General features: G+C 36.6%; 1 protein-coding gene across 1 annotated transcript in view; it reads right to left on the reverse strand.

Moving 5' to 3' along the window:
* Positions 1–11,449: 11,449 nt before the first annotated feature.
* Positions 11,450–22,278, reverse strand: part of LOC307156790 (thyrotropin-releasing hormone-degrading ectoenzyme-like) — a 124,692-nt gene continuing 113,863 nt past the window's right edge. The window contains exons 16-19 of the mRNA XM_079868334.1: positions 21,664–21,831; positions 14,643–14,783; positions 14,316–14,397; positions 11,450–13,342 (exon numbers count right to left, since the gene is read on the reverse strand). Of these exons, the coding sequence (XP_079724460.1) occupies positions 13,199–13,342; positions 14,316–14,397; positions 14,643–14,783; positions 21,664–21,831 (535 nt within the window). The 3' untranslated portion in view covers positions 11,450–13,198. The remainder of the gene's footprint in view (positions 13,343–14,315; positions 14,398–14,642; positions 14,784–21,663; positions 21,832–22,278) is intronic.

Below are 22,278 nucleotides of genomic sequence, written 5' to 3' on the forward strand. Positions count from 1 at the left end.
ATGTTCATTAGATTGTTTTTGCTGTTTGTTTTGTTTAGTTGTTTTAATGAATGCAAAGATTTCAATTTTCATAACTTTTCTCATGCGCTTTAAAACAGATTTTAAAAAGATTTATAATAAATGACCCCGATATAGATTTGTTGTACAGAAACAATTACTTTCAAAGTCGACTTCACATGTACATTTTGCAGATATGTTGACCTTAATATCCTAAAGTTAATTTGTGTCTGTTTATTTCTTTTGTATGCGTTGCAGTTGAAGAGCTAAAAAAAAAGAAAAAAAAAAAAGAAAGAAACATAAATAAGCAATCAGTGCCTTTTCTACCTTAATAATCATTTCCAATTAGCAAGACTGACAGTGCCTTGAATAAACCTGTCATAAACATTCCCATGATCTGGTGTCTGATTTTTCAAACAAGTCAGACGTTGCAGGTTTGACATATTTCAAGCATATATAAAAGTAGCTTGAACCCTGAAGCCACAGGTGTCAACACAGTAAGATGAAGTGTTCGGCATTATTCAGACTCCGCACTGACTGTTACTCCAAAGTCAATGTAATATATGAAAAAAGTGTCACAAATGTCATAAAAAAGTTGAAATTCAACCGAATAAAATAGCTGTATTGTGCGCTGTAATTCTGCCTCCGTCTGCTCTTTACAGGTTGAGGCGTTCACTTTATCAGTCAACTTTGTAGAGCGTTCAAAGAACAAATTTATTGAACTATAAAAAATATCTCCAACTTATCATAATGGCAGTTCCAAAAAGAAAAGTTATAGTTATGCTCTGAAAAATCAGCAGAACTGATGAAAAAAGGAATGTATAGTGGTTCTGTCTGAAAGGAAAATCCAGTCATTGGCTGATTTGATCAATCCTTCAGTGTCTGCAAAGCTGGACAGTGACAAGAATTACTTAAAAACATGAGGACTTTTTCCCTATACCTTTCCATCATGAAGTGCTGATAAGTCCTATCTGTCCTCCTTCATTCATCTTTGCCTCCAGGTCACATGTTCACGTTTCGATCTTGTGGCTGCTGTCCATAGGCCTGAATGACCTCCTTTACTAGATAGATAAACAGCAGTGGACACGATCGATCCTTGACTTAAAACTCCTCAAAACAGGCATAATATGCACCTGAGACTGTAATCTGTAAATAAAACATTTTTCACAATAAAAATGTCACAGTGAGAAATAGCTTCATTAGCTGCTCACAGCTGAAAATAATCTTGCGCCTCACAACAGTCAACAGAGTTGCATTTATCAGTTGTCTAGAGTTGTTTCTCACGTAAAAGAAGTGTGAAATGAACAACACACACCTGTAAATGTAACCTTCATGTTCAAGCAGCTTTTGGAAGCAGCTTTTTTCTTTCCTTCACGTGTCATGCTTTCCACAAAAATTAAACCGTTTTCAAAACTGATAATAATAATAAATGTTCCCTGAGCATCAAATCAGCATATTAGAATGATTTCTGAAGGATCATGTGACACTGAAGACTGAAGTAATGATGCTGAAAATTCAGCGTTGCATCGCAGGAATAAATTACATTTTATATTAAAATAGTTATTTTAAGTTTTTACAATATTGCTGTTTATTATTGATCAAATATATGCAGGCTTGGTGAACATAAGAAAAAAAAATCATAAATAAAATCTGGTTCTAGTTCAAGTCACCTTGATTTTGCCAAGATCTACATATTTTGTTGATCCTGGAACAACATTTCTGTCAGAAAATTTGGTCCTAACCATATCCTCACCCCTAAACCTAACCCCTACCTGTAATTTATCCTTAAAATCACAGGTGAATAACACTAGAATGTAGAAGGTGATAACACTGATGTCCCTCAAATCTGATTGGTTGATTGGAATGTTGTTCCAGGATCGATAAAGATGTTGATCCATGTACTTGAAAAACTTGAAATCACATTTACCTTCTGGGTCACTACCTTTCAAATATCCTCCCATGTTTAGACAATTGAAGTCTATGACAGTATGTGTAATAAAGTGCAAATTAGAACCACTTTATTTAGTAAGATACTACTGTAAAGAAGTAGACACTGAAGCTGAAACCAGAAGCAAACTGCAGTCCAGCAGCACAAGTGTTACTGGAAAATTTGTTCTGATCCATAAGGCTGAACATCAAGGACCATGACAAAAATTCCAGAACATCCATTCAAGGCAATTTTAACGCTACATAAACCTCACCCTTACGCTTTCAAAGGGTTGTGCAATTATGTATTTCTTTTAAGGATGACTAAAGTTTGGCACCAGGTCAAAGATAAAATTGAAAGAGAGAGGCAGAATGGGAGAAATTGCTCAAAATACATCCCTCACTATTACCAGAATACTTCAGCAGGTGTCAGTACTTCGCTTTCTCGCAGTCTTCACTGGCTCTTTGGCAGAGAGAGAGTGCAAGTGATCTAATGGATGCGAGCTGCTCGACACAACGCATATTGTGTCTAATTGTGTAACTAATATTTTTAGTTTCTATTTATTACACCAATCTCCTTCATTGTATTAACTCAAATGTTTAAAGGGGTGGTTGAATATAATTTCACTTTTCTAACTTTAGTTAGTGTGTAATGTTGCTGTTTGAGCCTAAACAACATCTGCAAAGTTATGATGCTCAAAGTTCAAAGCAAAGGGAGATATTTTTAAGGACTACAACAAACGGCTGGTAGGGACTACATGACATTCCTCCTCCTGGGTTAGTGATATCATGAACCCTAAAATTTACATAAACCCCGCCCCGGAACACGATTTATAGATTATCAAGACTGAATATGCTAATTAATGACTAGAAGATAACTACACATAACCTACATAAATTCACCAACCAACTATTCAGAAATGTTGTCTACATGTTGTCACTTCTTCTTGAGTCTCTCCATCTTTCTGACTCCGGTTTGAACATAAAAGGCTAAAAGTTTATGAAATTTTCAGTGCATGTCTGTGTGAGGTAAAAGGACACAAGCTCTTGAAGCTCCGCCCCCTGTGCCGGGAGCAGCAGCTCATTTGCATTTAAAGGAACAGACACAAAAACTGCGTGACAACTTTAACATGCTATATAAAATCTGTGGGGTATTTTGAACTATAACTTCACAATACACACTCTGGGGACATCAAAGACGTATTTTACATCTTTCGAAGAGCGCATTATACAACCTCTTTAATTTCAATTAAGTGAATATTTTAATGCAACCAGGTAACTTACTTTTTTCTTTTCTTTTCTTTTTACAGTGTACCTGTCTGCTCCCTCTGTCCATCAAAATTAAATGTGTTTTATATTTAGTGGTGAATTCAGGTCGATTGTGGCACTTTTCCCCAGTCATCCCAATGGCAAAATGTGTCCCAGTCAACATGAATTCAACCTTACAGGTTACTAGAGGCCATTTTTTTCCAACCCAGATATGAACACAAAGTCAACAAAATGGAAACACATTAGTCGTTCTTTTATTAGCAAAGTAAAGATGTTTTACCAGCCATTTGGTTCGCTCTGGGCTCTAATGTGGCATCATGGCCAAGGACAATGGCTAATATTGTCTCTCCTCTCTTCCATTTGGAAAAGTGCTGCAACAACAGATCAAAACAACAACACGCACCAAATGCTTTGGCTGATGGGAGAAAGAGGGAGAGCGAAATGAATCATTGTAACCTCCAAATGAATTATTGATGCTCAGTTTTTTGGACAGAATGGCCACTGTTATTAATCATGTATGGCATGTATTAGCTCAAATCCAAAAAAATTAAATGTTCAGTGAAAAAAGTGGTGCTTCTGTAGCAACAGTGAGATCAGAGGAAGGCAGTTTCATCTATAGGGTAACCTTTTCAAAAAGACGGAAGCGTTTGAATAATTTCGCAAATGTTTCCTCTCCCTCACACAGTCGTGCATTAGTATGCATGCAAATCCCTTGCGTTTCCACAATATCAAGCAATAGCTTTGCTAATGATCAATCAGAGTAAATCTATTGTACATCACTCAACTGCAACATTAATTACCAAAGAGTACTACAATGAATTTGGGGAAAAGAGTCCTTTTACATAAAATCTAAACGAATTCAGAACATTTGACACGTTTGGAAGGGGAAATTTTTGATGCTTTGATGTTTCAGTTTAATAAATCAAAGGGGAAAACAAAGAAACAGTGGGTTGACTGAACATCTTAGGGGGAAAACAATGTTCAATCTGTCATTGTGTACTCTGAGCTCTGAGTGTGTGCGCTAAAACTCACAGCGGACATCTCATCAGAAACAAATCTCAACGGAGATTGTGTTCAAAAGCCAGAAATATTATTTTACACCCACTTTTCTGTTGTTTCATTTTGTTCTGAACAGTTATTGCTTAAGAGAGTGAGTGTAATAGTAAAATAAAATGAACTAATAAAATTAATTAAAAATGAAATTACATTGTATACTTGCAAATTAGCCTTTTTTATTAAAAAATATTATTAATTAATAATTATTAATTAATACAAATGATTTATTCATTAATAAATTAATTCACTTGAAAATAACAATTCTATCGTCATTTAATCACCCTTCAAAACCAAATCACAAATCACCTTATCACATTTGGAACACAGAAGGAGATGTTTTGAAGAATGTTCATGCTGCTGTTTTTCTTATAAGGATTGTTAAAGAAGACTAGGACTGACAAGGACAAAAAATAAAATAAAATAATAATAATAAAATACCATTCAAGAACTATAAAGTAGACTATAAGTTTACTGTATTCCAAGTCCTATAAAGTCATATGATAACTCATATTGCAAAAGTAAATGTACATTTCACATTGACTTGGTTTGTTCAAACTTGTATGAAGACTTGAGACTTGAAGATGTATCTATAAATCATTATTACATATTAAAAACATGCATGATCCTATTTGAATATCTGCTTGAGGAAATAAATAATAACCGCCCAGAAGTTCTGTCAACCTTTCCCTAAAATGTGTCTGAAATGGAGACAAATTTAATCTCCAATCTCCAACAACATAGTGGCCTTAGAGTTTGTCTTTCAAAAGCTCCATTATTATTATCAGTGCTCTGTTCTGTATTATCGTTTACCATTATAATTTTAAAATATTTGCTGAGGGGGGTTTAATTACGCTTTAGTAATTTAATGTGTTTTTTTTTGATAATCACACCACCATTTCTCACCAAGAGATATTAAACTAGAATTAAACTAGATTTGTTTTTCTCCAATCTATAACTGTCCAAAGATAAGGGGTTCTACATGGGTAAGCTGAGATACAAAACGCTCGATGTGATCACACCCATTTCTCTTCTTTGTAAACAACCCAATGTTCCTATGAGCATTTCCTGTGAAAGCAGCCTAGCTCCTTTTGAAGATGCGAGCGGATATTGGATTTACAATGTAATCAATATCTAATTACCTTTATCAAAAGGCCTGGGATTTTAATAGTTGATTCAGTGGGGGCAGGAGACACCATTTAACATTGAACAGTTAGAACATCACCTGTTGTTCCTGCTTCCTTCTCATTAGCACTGATTTCAGACCTAGTGAGCTCCCTTGTAACCTACTGTCTAAATAGGCATCTGCTTTCTAAAGCAACATCCTAAATGAATCCTAAACGATAGCAACTCTACATAGGCAGCCACAAATAGCACTCCTCAAATGACTAACAACTGATTTCAATAGAATAGTTGTTATTAGCATGTTGCTAAGCTAACAGCATGATGGTCTAAAAAGCATAAAAATACAGAGAACTCACAAATTTTGAGCAAAAAAGTCCACTTTTTCATTTTAATAGACTATTTTTTTCTATATTATTTAGTTTTGAATGAGTTAAACGTAGCCTACAAGTAGTGTTGATAATTAAATTATCTACTTTTATGAAACGTTAGCATTTGTAATGTTTTGCTAAGCTAACTACACAATAGGATGTATAATGAGACTATAATAAGTACATGCCCCGCCAATATTGGGTACAGCTACCCATTTTTAATTATTTTAAGCTTTTTTTTTTTCCCAGTATTTAATGAAACATAACATCTTAATCCTGATGTTAGGTTTATGTTCTCCCAGCCTACCCTTGTGAAAAGCATTTAAAATGTTTTTATTCCATCATTTAAAAAGCTGCCTACAAAGGTAGCTCAGATTTTATAACAAGGTAATTATCTCACATGTAAAAAGTGCTTGTTGACCTAACATGACTGAGAGAGATTATAAGAGAGTTGGGAAAGAAAGTTGAACCTGGTTGCTGTTCTGGTTAAAGAGCTTCTGAGTTTCTCTCCACCCACTAATGGCTGCACATTTGTCCTATCTGTCTCAGGCTATACCATCTTTCCCTCCATTTCATATGTGCTTTGTTCTTATAAATCATCTGCCATGTTCTCCTTCTCCATCTTGGGCTAAATCAGAGCATCAGCACAGAAGATTACTCCTAGCAATATGGATTACAGTGAGGTATCAAAGAGGGTTAGATAATGTATATCTCCGTCTTGTGGCTCTCTGACCCCTGATCAATAGCATCTCGGCTCCAGAGTCATATAATCACCTTAGATGAATGAGACCGATCTGAGGTCTGTCTGATGACTCTCAGACAGAGTATCTGTTTCCCTCTGAGGACGTCCCACTGGGCCCAGTGTAGTCGACAGCCATTGATCACCTGCATCACTCCAAAGGGAGACGAGATAAATGAGAACAAGGTGCCTGTGAAATCTCTTTGGTGATTAGGCATGGATGTTGAGATGATGTGAAAGTTGTTTCAAAGAGTACAACATTTTTGTGAGAATCAAAAATAACCATGCATACATGCTTTAATGATAAGGCAATACCAGAATGCATTACGATTTTTATAAATTATTTTATATATATACATAAAATGACCAATATTTGTATATTGTGTGGGCTATTTTATGTATTATTGAGTCATTAGCTTTAGAACATAAATTGAGTCATTAGCTTTGGAATCCAAAACTCCCATTATAATGAACAGATATCTTATTTACGTTGTATTTGCACTGTAAGTTATGATGAAAGCATTAGTGAGTGTGCAGAAATCAAGTTGCAATGACGAGTTCACTGCATTCACGCACTCAACATGTCTGTGATCGGCTAAATGCTCATAACTGCTACCTTTCATGTCACAATCTAAATATAATGCTATAATCAACACTTTTCACGATTTGTTAACCTTGAGAGATGTAATAGTAAAAATGTGCTGAAAGTTTTCAAGAGAGTTCCACATGTAATACTCAGCTATTTCATATGCAAAGATGTTAGCCAATCACAGCAGTGGGCGTTTACATTGAAGTCTCACAGCAGACACGCCCCTTTTTTATGTAAAAATCACACTAACATTATAAGTGCACCCAGGAAACACTATAAAATAATGCAGTTCATGACCCCTTTAAACTGAAAAAGTAAAGTATGAATTTAAATGAATTTTGACAACTGTGAAAGGCGGGAGAATTCATACTGTATGTGCGTCAGGTTTCTCAACAAGAAAGACTTCTGTATAGAAATGATCGAATATAGATTGTATAGAAACTTCCGTATGAAATTAACATGAACTAAAATGAATAAATGCTTTAAGTATTTTTCATTGTTAGTTCATGTTAATTTAACTACTGTTAACCAATAGAACAATCAATGGTTCCATGAAGAACCTTGGAACTTTTCCCTTCCACAAAAGGTTCTTTAGAGTTTTAGAACTGTCCACTGAAGACTTCCTTGGGGAACTAGTTCTTCCATGGAATCGCAGTGAAACCCCCCTTTTGGAGCCTTCATTTTTAAGAGTGAACCTCATTGTGCACTTTTAAACCAAGCAGCTTTCTGGTGGTCAATGGCGACGAATTCGTGTTACCAACTTGAACACGCTACGAAATCTCTGTGGGGAAATCAGGCAGCTCACTTGATATGGGAACATAGCTTACCTCCTGTTCATAGTATTTCAATAACCTCACACTGGCTTCAAGGACAGAAGGGGGCAAGTAAACAGTGGAATAGCATTTGATATGAATGTTACGCTTGCCTAAAGCACTCAATACTGTATTAAATGTACAATGACCTTGACTGACAGTAAAAACTGCAAATCCACAACAAATCAGGAGTAAATTCTCTAGTGACAAGTACAGGGTTTAACAGTATGGCAAAAGTCCATAAACCAGAAAACAAACACTGGGAACACACATAATCTGACAGCAAACACAGAAACCAAGGGTAAAGGGGCGAATACATCTTTTAAGAGGTATGATGATGTGGTTTTGTCAAGGAAAAAACATCAAAATTAACATTATGAGCTCTTAAACATTACGGAACGGGTTGGTTTAGGAAACTATTAGACTCTATGTGCTATACACAGGAAAACAGTGGTCGCTGGTGCTGCTGTTACCGTCAGTAGATTGCTATTGATTCCTGTGCCACAGGAGGATTGGCCTTTAAAGATCAAACATATGCCCTCACAATCTGCCACACAGCAAATGTGACCGCTTCCTTTGCCAGTCTTTGCCTCTGTCTTGTCCTCAGTGGATTCTGTGGGTCTTGTACAAGCTTCCCCCTTCCGCTGTAAATGTTTTTTGAACAAAGAATTGCTGCATTTTGGTGGCGTCATCACTAGGGATGTTTGCTTGTAACATATAAAAGACGTCTTTGTATTTAAAGACATTGATTTAGCACATGCACATGTTATATGGATCTTTCTGTACAAAATCCAGTCATTTCAACTGTTCTGAAATGTTTCCGATTTCGCATCGGGTTTTCTATGGATATTCGCCACTCTGAACAAAAGAAAACAGATTGATTTGAAAGTGATTTCCGTGTGAGTGCTGATTTATGCATCGCTACACTATTGCCAATGGACAAATAACCTTTTTACCTGCGAAATTCCGCTAATGTGACCATCCCTTAAGTGCAACTTAACAACAAAATATTGTGGGGGAAAAAAAAAATGCAACTAAATTACTGTGTGCCTTTTAAAAATAAAAGATAATTATTTTTTAGCACTTGGCTCCAGTATCCCTGCTGAGCATGGATGGATGGATTTTCTAGCACATCCAAAAAAAAGTAAAAAAAAAAAAATAATAATAATTTTGGAGGAAAAGTACTAAATTCTTGTCTTGTAATATGCCATTTGTAAAAAAAAATCCAACATTTTCCAAAATGGTTTGAGGGTGTTGACTGTTGAAATGTGATGCAAATTAAGGCTTTCTGTGATTTGTCTGGCTTTAAGCATCTATTTCCCTTCTTTTCTGAGTCTACAGGGAACAAAGCATAAGAGAGAATCCAGTCCAAATCCCGCCATTGATTTGAATGTGAAAGCACTCTGATTCTAGGTATTGTGGAAATGGCAAGATATTAATTTGCATTGGCGGAACAAAAAGGATTTATGGTCTCTTGTAGTGCTTTGTTCTGAAATGTCAGCACAATTGGAAAGTTTTCCATTGTCTGGTGGATTATTTATTTATATCCTGAGGATTTTTGAAGTCTCACAGATCACAGGACTTATTATTTCTCTGAGAGGTGAAACATAGTGGAATGAGTCAAGGCTCATGTTGAGCCAACAACAGAGATTTTGAGGGCCAGTCACTCAAACTGAAAAAAGGAGTTTTGTATAATAACCATGAAATCACGTCTAATCGTATACCTCCGCTATTATTACATTTTTTTTTTTCAAATGGAATATTTATCCATCTTTAATACACTGTAAAAAATGTATAACCTCTCCAAGTCAAAATTTTCTAGTGACTGGTCACATCTAAATTTTTAAATTGGCCCAAGTCCAATTCTTGTTGCAATAGTCTGTTAACATTGGCTCAATGAGAAATAATACGTCAGACTAATTGAAAAATTTAGATGTTATCAGTCACTAGAAATTTTTGACTTGGGGATGTTTTTTTTTTTTTTACAGTGTACCATATGTTGTGATACCCACTTGCAGCACTATTATTTTAATAAACTTTATTTAAATGATTTACTGTTTTATTTATTTATGTATTATGTTATAAAGCAGTGTAGATTTATACTATCAGCCATTTATTGGCTATAAGCCACAACATGGAAATAATCAGCAAATTGATATCAGCCAAAATTTCAATATTCTTGCATCTCTAGAGTCTCGATAATGGTTTTGAAAATCAATCCAGGATGACTGCCAATATTCTGGGTGGAAATTAAAATAATTTTGGGTAACACTTTAGTTTAGGGTCCAATTCTCACTATTAACTAGTTGCTTATTAGCATGCATATTACTAGGATATTGGCTGTTTATTACTTATAAAGAACATACGAATGCTTTATTCTGCATGACCATATTCAACATCCCTTATACCCAATCCCTAAACTTAACAACTACATTATTAACTATTAATAAGCAGTAATTAGGAGTTTATTGAGGCAAACATCGTAGTTAATAGTTAATTAATAGTAAGAATTGGACCCTGATCTAAAGTGTGACCAAATTTGTCATGTCTAAAAGGTTAAAAAGGTATCAGCAGATAAATGATTGAAAATTGAGCTGTTGGAGGCACTATAAAGTTGGGCCGTAACCTAACTAACCCCACAACAACAAAAACCTTTGATGCTTGCCCCCAAAGAAATTTCCTGTAATAGCATAAGCACTGAAGCAGCGTATAGGCATAGAGTAGCTCTGGATCGAGGTTGCTCTCAATAACAGACACAGTTAGACGAGGATGCGTTACTGTACAAAATAATTTATTGTAAGCATTAAAATCTCTAAGCAGCTCTGCTCAAAACACAGAGGATATTATCTCTAATTTAGAAACAAAAGAGAGCTTTACGTCAAACACAAAAACACAACATGAAAGGAGGGAAATAAAAAGGCTGGACATGTACGTTGGATCATTCTGATATTACACAGGCGACTTACAACTTTATAGTATCCAGCTAAAGGGTCTTGTCTGGGGATTTCATTAAATACTCAGCCAGTCATTTAAAGAGTGGCCTATGTTTCCCAGTTGTTTTATTCCTTGAGAGATTCACAGTCAGCTGGATAGAGGATACTATCAATGGTCTCTGAAGTCACCAGGGTTGTGCACCATTCAGAATTGAATTGAGAATGCTTTATGAATTACAGTTCAATTCCTGAATTGGAACTGAATTGGAATTGAGGTAGCCAAGAGGATGCAGAATTAAAATGGAATGAAATTCACATACAGTAAGCACTTTCGTACTGTAGTTTCTAAGAAATAACTTTTCCAGTATAAATCACCAAAAACAAATGTGTAAATGTGATGTAGATGTTACCATCCATGCACACAGTATATGAGGTATTTCCAGAAACAAATGGTTAAGTATGGCTTCCCCATATTTGTAGTTGATTATTATATTATATTATATTATATTATATTATATTATATTATATTATATTATATTATATTATATTATATTATATTATATTATATTATATTAGTACAGAAAAAATATTCACTGCATAAACTGGACTCTAATTATTAGTTTTTGATGTTAGCTGTGTTAACTGTTTTGATAGGACTGAACTTAGTTAAGAAAATGAATTAAGGGAATAAATAATGAATAGCCTAAATGAATGATGTAATTATTTATATTTTGTCACATACCTTATGTCAGACTAATGGCATTTCGCTGTTATTGTATTTCAGTACATTCCAGCCAAGAGACTGGATTCTTCAATTCTGAATTTTGCCCAAGCCTGAGTCACATACATTAGTGATGGACTGATATAGCGACCAGGACGCCTGATTGGCTGATAACTGACCAATTTCAGATTAGCGGTTGCTGGTCGATTTTGCCAATTAATGTGTGTTAATACACAGTATGATTGTTGATGGAAAATATGTAATTGTTGGTGAATTTTGAGTAAATATTGTATAAAATTGTCATTTCAGTGAATTTCTTTACATCTGTTTTGCTGTCATTGCGTTTTATTACAGATAAACTGATCGGGCATCATTAAAATAAGATAAATTTGCCTGAAAAAAAGCAAAGCAAAACAAAATATTGCACAAGTAGATGCTTAACAATCAAAGGAAACAATTTGAGTAAGAAAACATAAATTAATTTCAAGATATATTCTCTGAAAAGCATTATCGTATGCAATTTTGCTTCAAATGTAGATTTTTCTTGCTTAACGGATATTTTTGAATATTCTCAATGGAAAACAAGTCAAAAATACATAACCCCCCTATATCAGTCAACCACTATACTATTTTCAATAGGAATGCTCCACGTTTAACAATTCATGTTCATAAAAAAATAAAGAAAATATTAAAAAAAGATGGAAAAAAAGATAAAACAATGGAAACCTTATAATTGGTCTCCATGATAACCATCCATTCAGAACCCCACAGTGTTCACGACTCACAAAGATAACACATCTCAGCACTGCATTGACTGCATCGACCTCCCTCCAGCGAATCAATGAATTATACATGAAAAATATCGACACACTGATTATTTTTTTCCACTCAAACAGACATACCATATTCAAGGACAAACCCTCCAAAAACAGGAGAGCAAAGAGCAACACTATGAGAATGCGAATGATCCTGGACACCAGCGGGTTAAACCATCACCGCTTTAGCTAGGACCCGAACGCTCGATAGAAGATTCCCTCTTCTGACGGCCGCAGAGTGCAGTCAATTGATCAAACAATAAACGTCATCTGTACAAGAGATACAATTCAGTCTGCTCCCCTTTTATGGCTTTAGAGAGAGAAAAGGCTACATGAATGTTTCTCCTCTTTGTCCTCCTCGTCCTGTTCCAATCAAAACACTGATGATTGTCACGTCTTTGTGCTTAATCTAAACCGTGTTTATATATACTGAAGAGCAACCTCTTTGTATACCCCGCCGTCTGGTCTTCAAAGCAAATCCGATATTCTTAGGACTCGGAAAACATCAAACTTCAGCAAACTGAATGACTGGCAGAAGGAAATGACTTTCATGCAAAATACGAGGAGAAAATGGATTGTGAATCGTCTTTCGCTACCAACGTACGCCTGCATGCAATTTCCAGCGTTGATTCCTTCAGTGTTTTTCAGCCAATCCTTTCCTCCTGGTCTGTGAGGGCCTGGTCGTTTCAAAAAGAACAGGGAAATGAAAGCTCAATTTTTTCCGGTTCTCAGAGTCCAGAGTAGTTTTTCCAAAAAAAAAAAGAAGTTTTTTTTTTTATTTCACTTATATCTCCCCACGTCACTGGCCATGAGTTTTCATGCTAATAATGCACTCCATGCTTAATGTTGTGTTAACCGTCAGGAGCTTTTCGCAGCCATCGGTAAAACTGCTGCTGGAACAGGATGTGCCACTTTACATTAGCTTGAACGATCTCAACGGCTCGAGCGAACGCAGGTGCCGACTCTCCACCGCTGGTCAGGATGAACTCTTTCAGCTGAGGAGAAGATAAACAGTTTTCATTAACATGATAATCGTATTGTATCTGATGGATCAGATATAGAGAGTTTTGTGAGTAAGTGGCACCTTCATCTCTGATAGTTAAACAGCGTCAGATTATACGATGCATTTACATGCAAATGCCTGACATGTAATTTAGCAGATAACAGTGATGTTTATGATAATGAGGAGTGGGAATGGATTTGAAGTAAACAGAATTATCTGGGTTTTTTTTGTTTTTTTTTGGAAGAGAAAGACAATTAGAGGTCTGTCAAAAAAAACGCCAATTAAAAACATAAAAATCTCAATTTACTAAATGACACATTACAAAACAATTCCCACTTCCTGAGGTCATGAGATCTACATAAATGAATATGTGCTGGGATTAAGTATTTAAGTTGCTATTCTGGTGTTGAACTATTTCAAAAAAGCTGTTTGTTCATTTTCAAAAGGAATAAGACAATCAATTGAAACCTACAGCGTTCAAAGTATCACTGACCTAATGGTGAATCTGTGGATGAAGTGCTCTGGCAGCAGCTGATTGTCAATGACAGTATGCTAATGCTCTGTTTAAGAAAACACTGAGGGGGTTCGTATTATCGCTGTGTGAATGATAAAATGTGGAAGGCGAAGTCAGCTGGATGAGAAAGTGCTGCGCTGCAGTGAGAAGCATCAGCAGTCTGTGTCCTCTGGGACTGAAGCTGAATGAATTTGAATAACTGAATATACGTTCCATTTCCTGTAATATGGTTAAGCAGTTACATTGAGGAAATAACCCAACGAAACAGACCAGAGCACATTTCTGCAGGCTTCAAAGTTTACTTTTACTCATTTTCTCCATCTCAAGAATTTTGCTGACCAACGTTTCTTGTAAGTATTAATGTTCCACGAAGATTGGTCAATAGTTCATTAGTGCTTTAGATTGAATGGAGGTGTATAAGACTCAGGGTGGTGTATAAATCCAGACTCACCTCATTCAACTCGGCCTCAGTGTTGAGAAACTCCGTCACGCCGCTGATTAATTTTGAGTTCATAAATAAAGCTTCTCCATACCTGCGAATGAGAGACATGGAGTTCAAGCTCTGTCATTAAAAACACTGGAGCACCATTTTAATGAGCTCAGTAGCAAACAAACACCAACTGATATTTCCCATAATGCTCTCTGGTCCTCCAACCACAAACAAGAAATAACATTGACTAATAAATATCTTATGATAGTGCGAATGTAAAATTCATTTCAGGGACTGAGAGGAAGGTTAAAGTCACTGATAAACAGAGATGAATGAAGCTACATTCACCTGGAATTCAATATGTCCCACTTCTCACGGAAATATCTCCATGCTAAATGTCTTCCCAGCGGATTGCGGCCCACATGTATGATGACATCGATCACGTCCTGATCCGGCACCAGGTCAGAGGTGAGGGACAGATTCAGGAGCCTGTGGACAACACAACAAATGAAAGACAGTAAGTGAGGAATAATTGAATAAAAAGGCTGAATTATTTAAAATTAACTGGTAATGTGGCCATGGTGTGGACTGTAAAACTTCATTAAGTGATTTTAAATATTTATTGAACACAATTTTTAGCACTTCATAAGCCCCATGGAAATTGCACTCCAATTAATTCCCATGACAAATACAAAACCCCGAAGTGGGCGGAGCTTAGCAGACGGTTACTTTGAAAAGAATGTGGTGAAGTGATATATAACAGTAACAGTGGATACAGAAAATAATCAACAATCTTGAATGTGTTTTGACCAAAATGATATACTTCAATAATTATGCTCTTATGCTAGGAAGGACTTGGCTCCAAAATATAATACTTGCCTTATTAATGGCTGCTATATTTGACAAATACAGCTATTATCATGAACATTATCGTGTCTTTTCTAATTAAGTCATTCTGATCAATTTTGCTATCATTTCTATGCTAGTTTTAAGCTCGGGTAAATCAGAGATACAAAACACATTATTCTTCCCCGTTTTCATTAAAGACAGCCACTGACAGGCCTGGCGAAACACAATTATTCAAATATGTTCTCAATACTGTGAGTCAGCATCTTCAAAAAGTAATTAACCCGAGAAGCCCAAATCAAATGCAGATAGACCCATTCGATTCAAATTGGTGTGAAATGTCAAATAGATGAAAAAGGAAGAAATAGGAAATGAGGTGTTACACATAAAGACGCTTCCACGGTGCACAAGTTTTCAATTTGCAATAACAAGTGGGGTAATTTGCTTCATGTGGTTTGGTTTGTTATTTCAGTTCAACTGCTCTTTTGGGCTTTTGACTTTCTTTCGTCTTCAAGTCATTTGTGGAACCTTTTCACAAACACCCTGGAGATTATCGCCACGGTGACAAACACATCTGTGTGTGGACGGCAGCTTCACAGCTCGCAAACGTGACATCCTGCTTCCTCTGTGGACAAGTGTGAACGCTTTCAGAAGAGTTTCTTTGCTGTGCTAATTCTACAATCACTTTTTTAAGTTCAGATCAGCATGTTTATTTTAGCATACTACTGTCTTGAGTATACAGTATGTACACTGTGCACAGCATGAACATTTTCTATATGTGAAGGATACCTACATTTACCGAAATACAGTATACAACCAGAGCACACTATATGTAATACTGTATCCCACAATGCAATGAGCTTGAACTGACCATCCATTCCTAGTGTTTATACATCTTTGTTGATCCTGGAAACACATTCCAATCAACCAATCAGATTTGAGGAACAAGGGTTACATGTAGGTGCTTCTACATCAGTGTTATTCACCTGTCAGTTTCCTATGATTTTAGGGATAACTTATGCGTAGGGTTAGGTTTAGGGGTGAGGATATGGTTAGGATTTAATTTTCAAACAGGAATGTTGTTCCATGATCAGATCAACTGAATATGTTGACCCAGGAACAAGCCTAACTCTGCAAAATCAGGACGTGCCATAATTTACAATATTTTACATTATTTTAAAAAAAAAATAGTATACTGTAGACAGTTCACAGTAAGCAGTACGCTACGTTATTTTCATTCAGTCTCTAAGAGGTGAGATCAGCAAACACACACACACACACACACACACACACACACACACACACACACACACACACACACACACACACACACAAATTCCAGTAGCGGAGAGAAATTGTTTTCAGCCCACTAGATCACAAAAACTAGTAATGGAGGAGGGGGATACAATTTACTTCATGCCATAGAAATCAATACTACACAGAGACCATACACCCCATCCTTCAGACTCAGTGATTGAAGCACGTTTACTAGCTCACTCCAAACACAGGCCAGTTTTCTCTGCGGTAGATTAAATATCACAAACACACACATTCTCACACACAGCTCATCTGGGACGGGGGGCTTTGTTTGTGCATGCTGTGTGAAATTTAAGTGTGTCTAAAATCAGTGAACTGCTGCTAGAGGTCCTGTCGTTTAAGTCCAACACTAGAGCAAAGGTGGACGTCTGAATGCTGCAGTAGTCATGAAATATTTAAAATATCTTATGTACACTAAAAGAAATATCAGAAATGAGAGATATTTGAAGCACATAAACAACACTAAATCCTCACTATGCAACGATGACTAATAGTGTGTTACATGCACAGAGATGGTAAAAACCTTTATTTCATGGGAATTCAAGTGTAGAGCTCCAAAATTCTCAGAGGACAGTCAAGAGCTGCTGTTTTTTTCTTTGAGATGATATAAATTCAGCTACAGGTTCTTCACACATCACGCTAACACCATGCAGTGTAGCAATAGGTGCCAGTTTCTAATTAGCATGTGAGTGTTGCTAGCGCCTGTTTTTTTTTCTAGCAATGATCTAGCAATGGCACTTTCCACACCCTCACATCACTATTGCTGCTCTCACCCCACATCATTTGCTAATATTCAGAATATTTTCTGTTGTGAAAAAAAAAAACCAAAAAAAAAAAAAAAAAAAAACGTTTCCTTGGTCTTTTCTTTGCAGTTTTCTCAAAAAAGCTACCATTTGTGTTTTTGGAAAATGGGAAACCACCTTAAGTAGATGCAAACTACCAGCCAAAATGGTCTAGCACAGGGATTCTAAACTCTGACTGTCAGTGAAATTAAAGGGATAGTTCACTTTGAAATAAAATTTTGGTATGTTTTAGCTTACCTCATCCAAGATGTAGGTGTCTTTTTTTCCGCAGTAGTTTCAATTTTGATATTTTTAGGTCAAACCGTTCTTGTCTGTCAGTCATTTCATGCAGCTCTATGGTCACTGTCTCAAAGAGCATGCACAAAGTCCAAATTAAAACAATTCCCCATCGTCCAAATTAAACAATTCCCCATCGTAAGTACACATTGATGGCCTAAGACACGAAACGAGCGGTTTGTGTGAGAAAACGAACAGTATTTATATCGTTGTTATCTCTTGAACACAGCCACGTCCAAATGATCTGAGGGCGCGGGCGGGTATAGATATATACACTAGACGTCGCCTTGGCTACTGCAGTTCATTGGAACGAAACCGTAGCCAAGGCGACATCTAGTGTATATATGTATACCCGCCCGCGCTCATGTTTGTAACATACCAAAATTTAATTTCAAAGTGAACTATCCCTTTAAATGAAAATTATAATTCCAGTCCTAATCAAACACACTTGATCAAACTGATCAAGGTCTTCATGATTACTGGAAAGTTCCAGGCATGTGAGTTTGATCAAGGTTGGAGCTAAAGTCTGCAGGAAAGTGGACCTCGAAGGCCAGACTTGACAATCCCTGGTCTAGCAGCTCTAGTTATCTGTTATCTGTGTGTTTAGTTTAGTTTTTGGACTTTTGCCCTGCGTCTCAATGTCCATACTATCCATCCTAAACTGTATGTGAGATTAAAATAAGTGTGTCTCAAAGCATGTGGTCTACTATTTCTGGTGGATTTTCGAAGTGTGGATCCGTGCTCACTATAAAGGCTAATATTACCCACAACTCATTGGGCATTGGAGGAGGAACTACAAACATGAGTAAAAAGTGACTACAAAACATGGCAGATATGCGTGACCGACGGTGAGAGGTTTATATAAAGGTTTGAGTGACTAATCAAAGTTTAACCTCATAAAAAATATTTCTTTAATGTTATCCGTGTTATATTTCCAGAGGTGTAAAGTCCAGGTTCAGAAAGTAAAAGTCCTCTACAGTATTTTTGTTCCAGTCACCTGGATTTGCTAATTAGCACAGTTTTTCAGCCAGGAGATAGAAATAATTAGTGAAATCTGGCTGAATACATTGATGCAATAAACATATGGCAGGACTTCTACTTTCTGACCCCTGGACTTTACACTTCTATATATTTCATCTGCAACAACAATGTGGACTTTTATAAAGATCCATTTGCTTTTAAATGCATCATTATGCATTAATATGAGGAGAGTTCTCTGCATGAAAGACTGCGACTGCAGATCAACGTGTGATTTTATCTTTGACAAGATGATTGACAGGCCAGTTTACTGTGACAGGATGCGACACAGAGCAACCGTTAAAGACGCAATCGTATGACGTGATAGTATGTCCCAAAGCTTGTCTACTCTCCTGCATTACACTCAAAAGTATATACTTTTTCTTCACAAAAACTTCACATACTTTTAGGCCGTAGTATAAGTAAGCAAACTGAAACGCAGCAGTAGTTTCCATTCACTAGTTCCTGTTTTCCTTTGTTCAGTTTTCCCGCTTCTCCTTGGTTGTCATGGTAACTAATATGATTTGATCACATTCAGCTGTGTCGTTGTTGATCACCTCGTTTGCCTGTGTATTTAAGTTCCTGTGATTCAGTTAAATTTGCCTGGTCTTGTCTGTGTTATGCTGAAGCTACCCTATGTATGAATTACCTGTGTATTGAATTTAAGCCTTTTGGAATCTTCATCTTTGTGCGTTTATATACTGTGACAATAGGAGAGGAAGAATGGTCTAAACTTGCTAAATCATCCAAATTAGACCCTAAGCTAAGATACTGACTAAGCTTTTGAAACAGATGCTTCCAGAAGTTGTAGATCCTCTTCTTAATACTAATTATTCATTCATCATTGTCATTCGGATATGTCCCAAAAACTTTCAAGCTGGCTGTAATTAAGCATCTTATTAAAAGAATATAGCTGCAAGCAGTAATTAACAGGGTTCAAGCGTTTTAAGACCTTTATGCCATCTGTGCTGTTAGGGTTTATGTCGACCTGAAATGTAGGGCTGACACCATCAAATAGGCACAAAAAAGAATACGCTAAAATGCACATACAGAAAAGAAAGGCTTGAACAATAATACTTGATACACAATAAGCATGCTTACACACACATACACGTGCACACATATTTTGTTGTAGATACAGATATTTGGAATAAATAATGGCTAAAAAATGTATACTGCAAGTCCCCTTTGTATAACACCATTTTCAGGTTTCACATTACTCAAAGTGTGGCACTATTGTCAAAACTGAGAGCTCAATACAAATGAAGTGATAAACTTTGACAAAATGTGATTGGGTTATAATAGTGATTTTATAGTGTCTTAATATGAATGCAAAATCAAAACCTGTGAAAAGAACTAAATTAGTGAGTACAATGGCAAAATTACGATTATAACCAGCAGATGGCAGCAGAGGACCACTCATTGGCTCACTTTAATTTTAAAAGTGTTTGTTTCCAACAGTAATCTCCACTAAAGCAAGGCAATTTTCCATGTTAACTCCATTAAGCATGCTTACACACACACCCACACCCACACACCCACCCACACACACACACACACACACACACACACACACACCCACACACCCACCCCCACACACACACACACACACACACACACACACACACACACACACACACACACACACAAAGACCAATATGTTTTCAATGTTATTGAGCAAATGGCCTATGAGGAGTATGAAAAAGTTGATTTTTTTTGAAAATCCAAGATGGCAGAAAAATGTGCATACCGGAAATGAAATCGAAGATATATGTTTTGATCATCTTGAGCCAAAGATTCCAATGGCATAAGGCTCAGTATTAGTTTAGAGTTTAACCAATAGCAGTGCTATAGTCAAGCCTAGCTCATTAGAGTTTGATTAAAGGACAAGACAAGTAGAGGGTCGACCATAGAAATTGCGACCATAGTTGGCTTTGGGAAATGCAACCCTGGTCTCAACTACAACTCAACTACAAATCAGAAGGAAGGGTGCATTATATTTCAAGCTTCAACATCAACCCTTAGTCATATCTAACATCTAAACGGAACCCATCAATCACACTGGTTGAAAGGTATGTTGATACAGAAACACATAGAGTACTACTTGATAAGTGACCATCAGAAGCACGTGGCCTTCAAGAGTTTGTATTGTAGGAGAATGCTGGAGGTTCCTGCAGAGGATTTTGTATTCATGGTTCAGCTGCCTGACTTTTAGATGTTGTATCTAGGTGTACTGTGTATAACACCCGAGTCATGGATCACTGAGAGCTTGTAATGCTCATTGATTTTAGCTTCAAGGAATGAAATTAGCACAATACAAAAAAAATGAAAAGGTTGCTTGCTGACCGTAATTTGATAAAAAGTATTTTAACATGAAGATGCCTGGATGTAATGAATGGAAATGTGTGCTTGTTAAGTGTGGCACTATTTATATTCTTCCTCTAGCGAGGTTAACCACATCCCTTTAAACAAACTCATGCTGAAGATTCCCATGGAAATTAACCTGTATAGTGCTGAACACTCACTGCAGAGAGGGGTCAGGGTGGGTCTCTTTATATGGGCAAGTTTCTTTCTCTCATATCATCTATAAAACAATGACCAAATGCAACTGAATAAATGGAGATGTCAAACCCACAGTGAATCCGAAGAGAACTGCTTCAAAATATGTGTGGGCTGTGAGATCCTCGTCTTGGACAGGGTGTAATCCGTCACCGTCCTCATCCAACTATTGAATCGGGAGAGGATTTAAGGCGCCATGGAGACTTGTGGGAAAAGCCCATACGGCAGCCATTGTTTTTACAGCCCTGTCAGAGGAGTGAGTGCAGCTCTGCTGGTGTGAGCGACATGATGTGGTGGAAGGGATTGAATCGGATTACTTTATGAGGTACAGCAGACTACAAACAGAGTTATAGTCAGAGGAGTGCCGTACATCCTCCAGAGACTTACAGGTACTTCTTGCTATCAATAGAATGGCAATTTGGAAGATTTGTTTTAGATGCTAAACCTTCCCGCTAAGACTGATTGAGCATTGTGTTATGCTCCGATAACTTATTTGAATTTCTTTGCCTCATCATCTTATTGTCAATGAGTTGGTAAGAGTGTCGATTGACCTGTTAAGCAAGAAGATGTTGTCACTGCAGGTCAAGGCCTCCAGAAGAACCTTCTTCTCAGAGATGGCTGTAGAGGAATGAAACTTCATCCAGATAAACTCCCACACGTCCTCATCCATCAGAGACACGCCTGTGCAGTACACAATGTCCCGCACATTAGGTGGAATCCTGTGGGACAGAAGATTGAAATATCTGATTGAAGTCACAAGCTGAATTCACATTTATGTTTGGATTTTTTGAGGTAAACATTCACAGCTAGTAAATAATATCATTAGCATTTAAATACATGTAACATGTACAACTGTATTGATGTGGTCAAAAACTTTAATAGAAAACAAAAATGTACTTTTAAAGTCCAGAGAAAATAGTGACAAATTGTGATACATTGATTGGAATATATGCACACTCAATGGTGTTTGCTTGTTCAGTAAACATTTTACTGATGTTTACATTAGATTCACATGGCAGATCACATTGTGCACACACCTAATTCTTGTTCTAATTCCTGATAAATACATTTACAACAGCAGCAATTTGTTTAGTCCTCATGGTTGTTCAAAGATAACAGGTCACAAGTCAATGTTTCACCTCAGAATCAATGAAAAACAGTGTGAG

Source organism: Squalius cephalus, assembly GCF_949319135.1.
Source record: "Squalius cephalus genome assembly, chromosome: 4".
NCBI lineage: Eukaryota > Metazoa > Chordata > Actinopteri > Cypriniformes > Leuciscidae > Squalius > Squalius cephalus.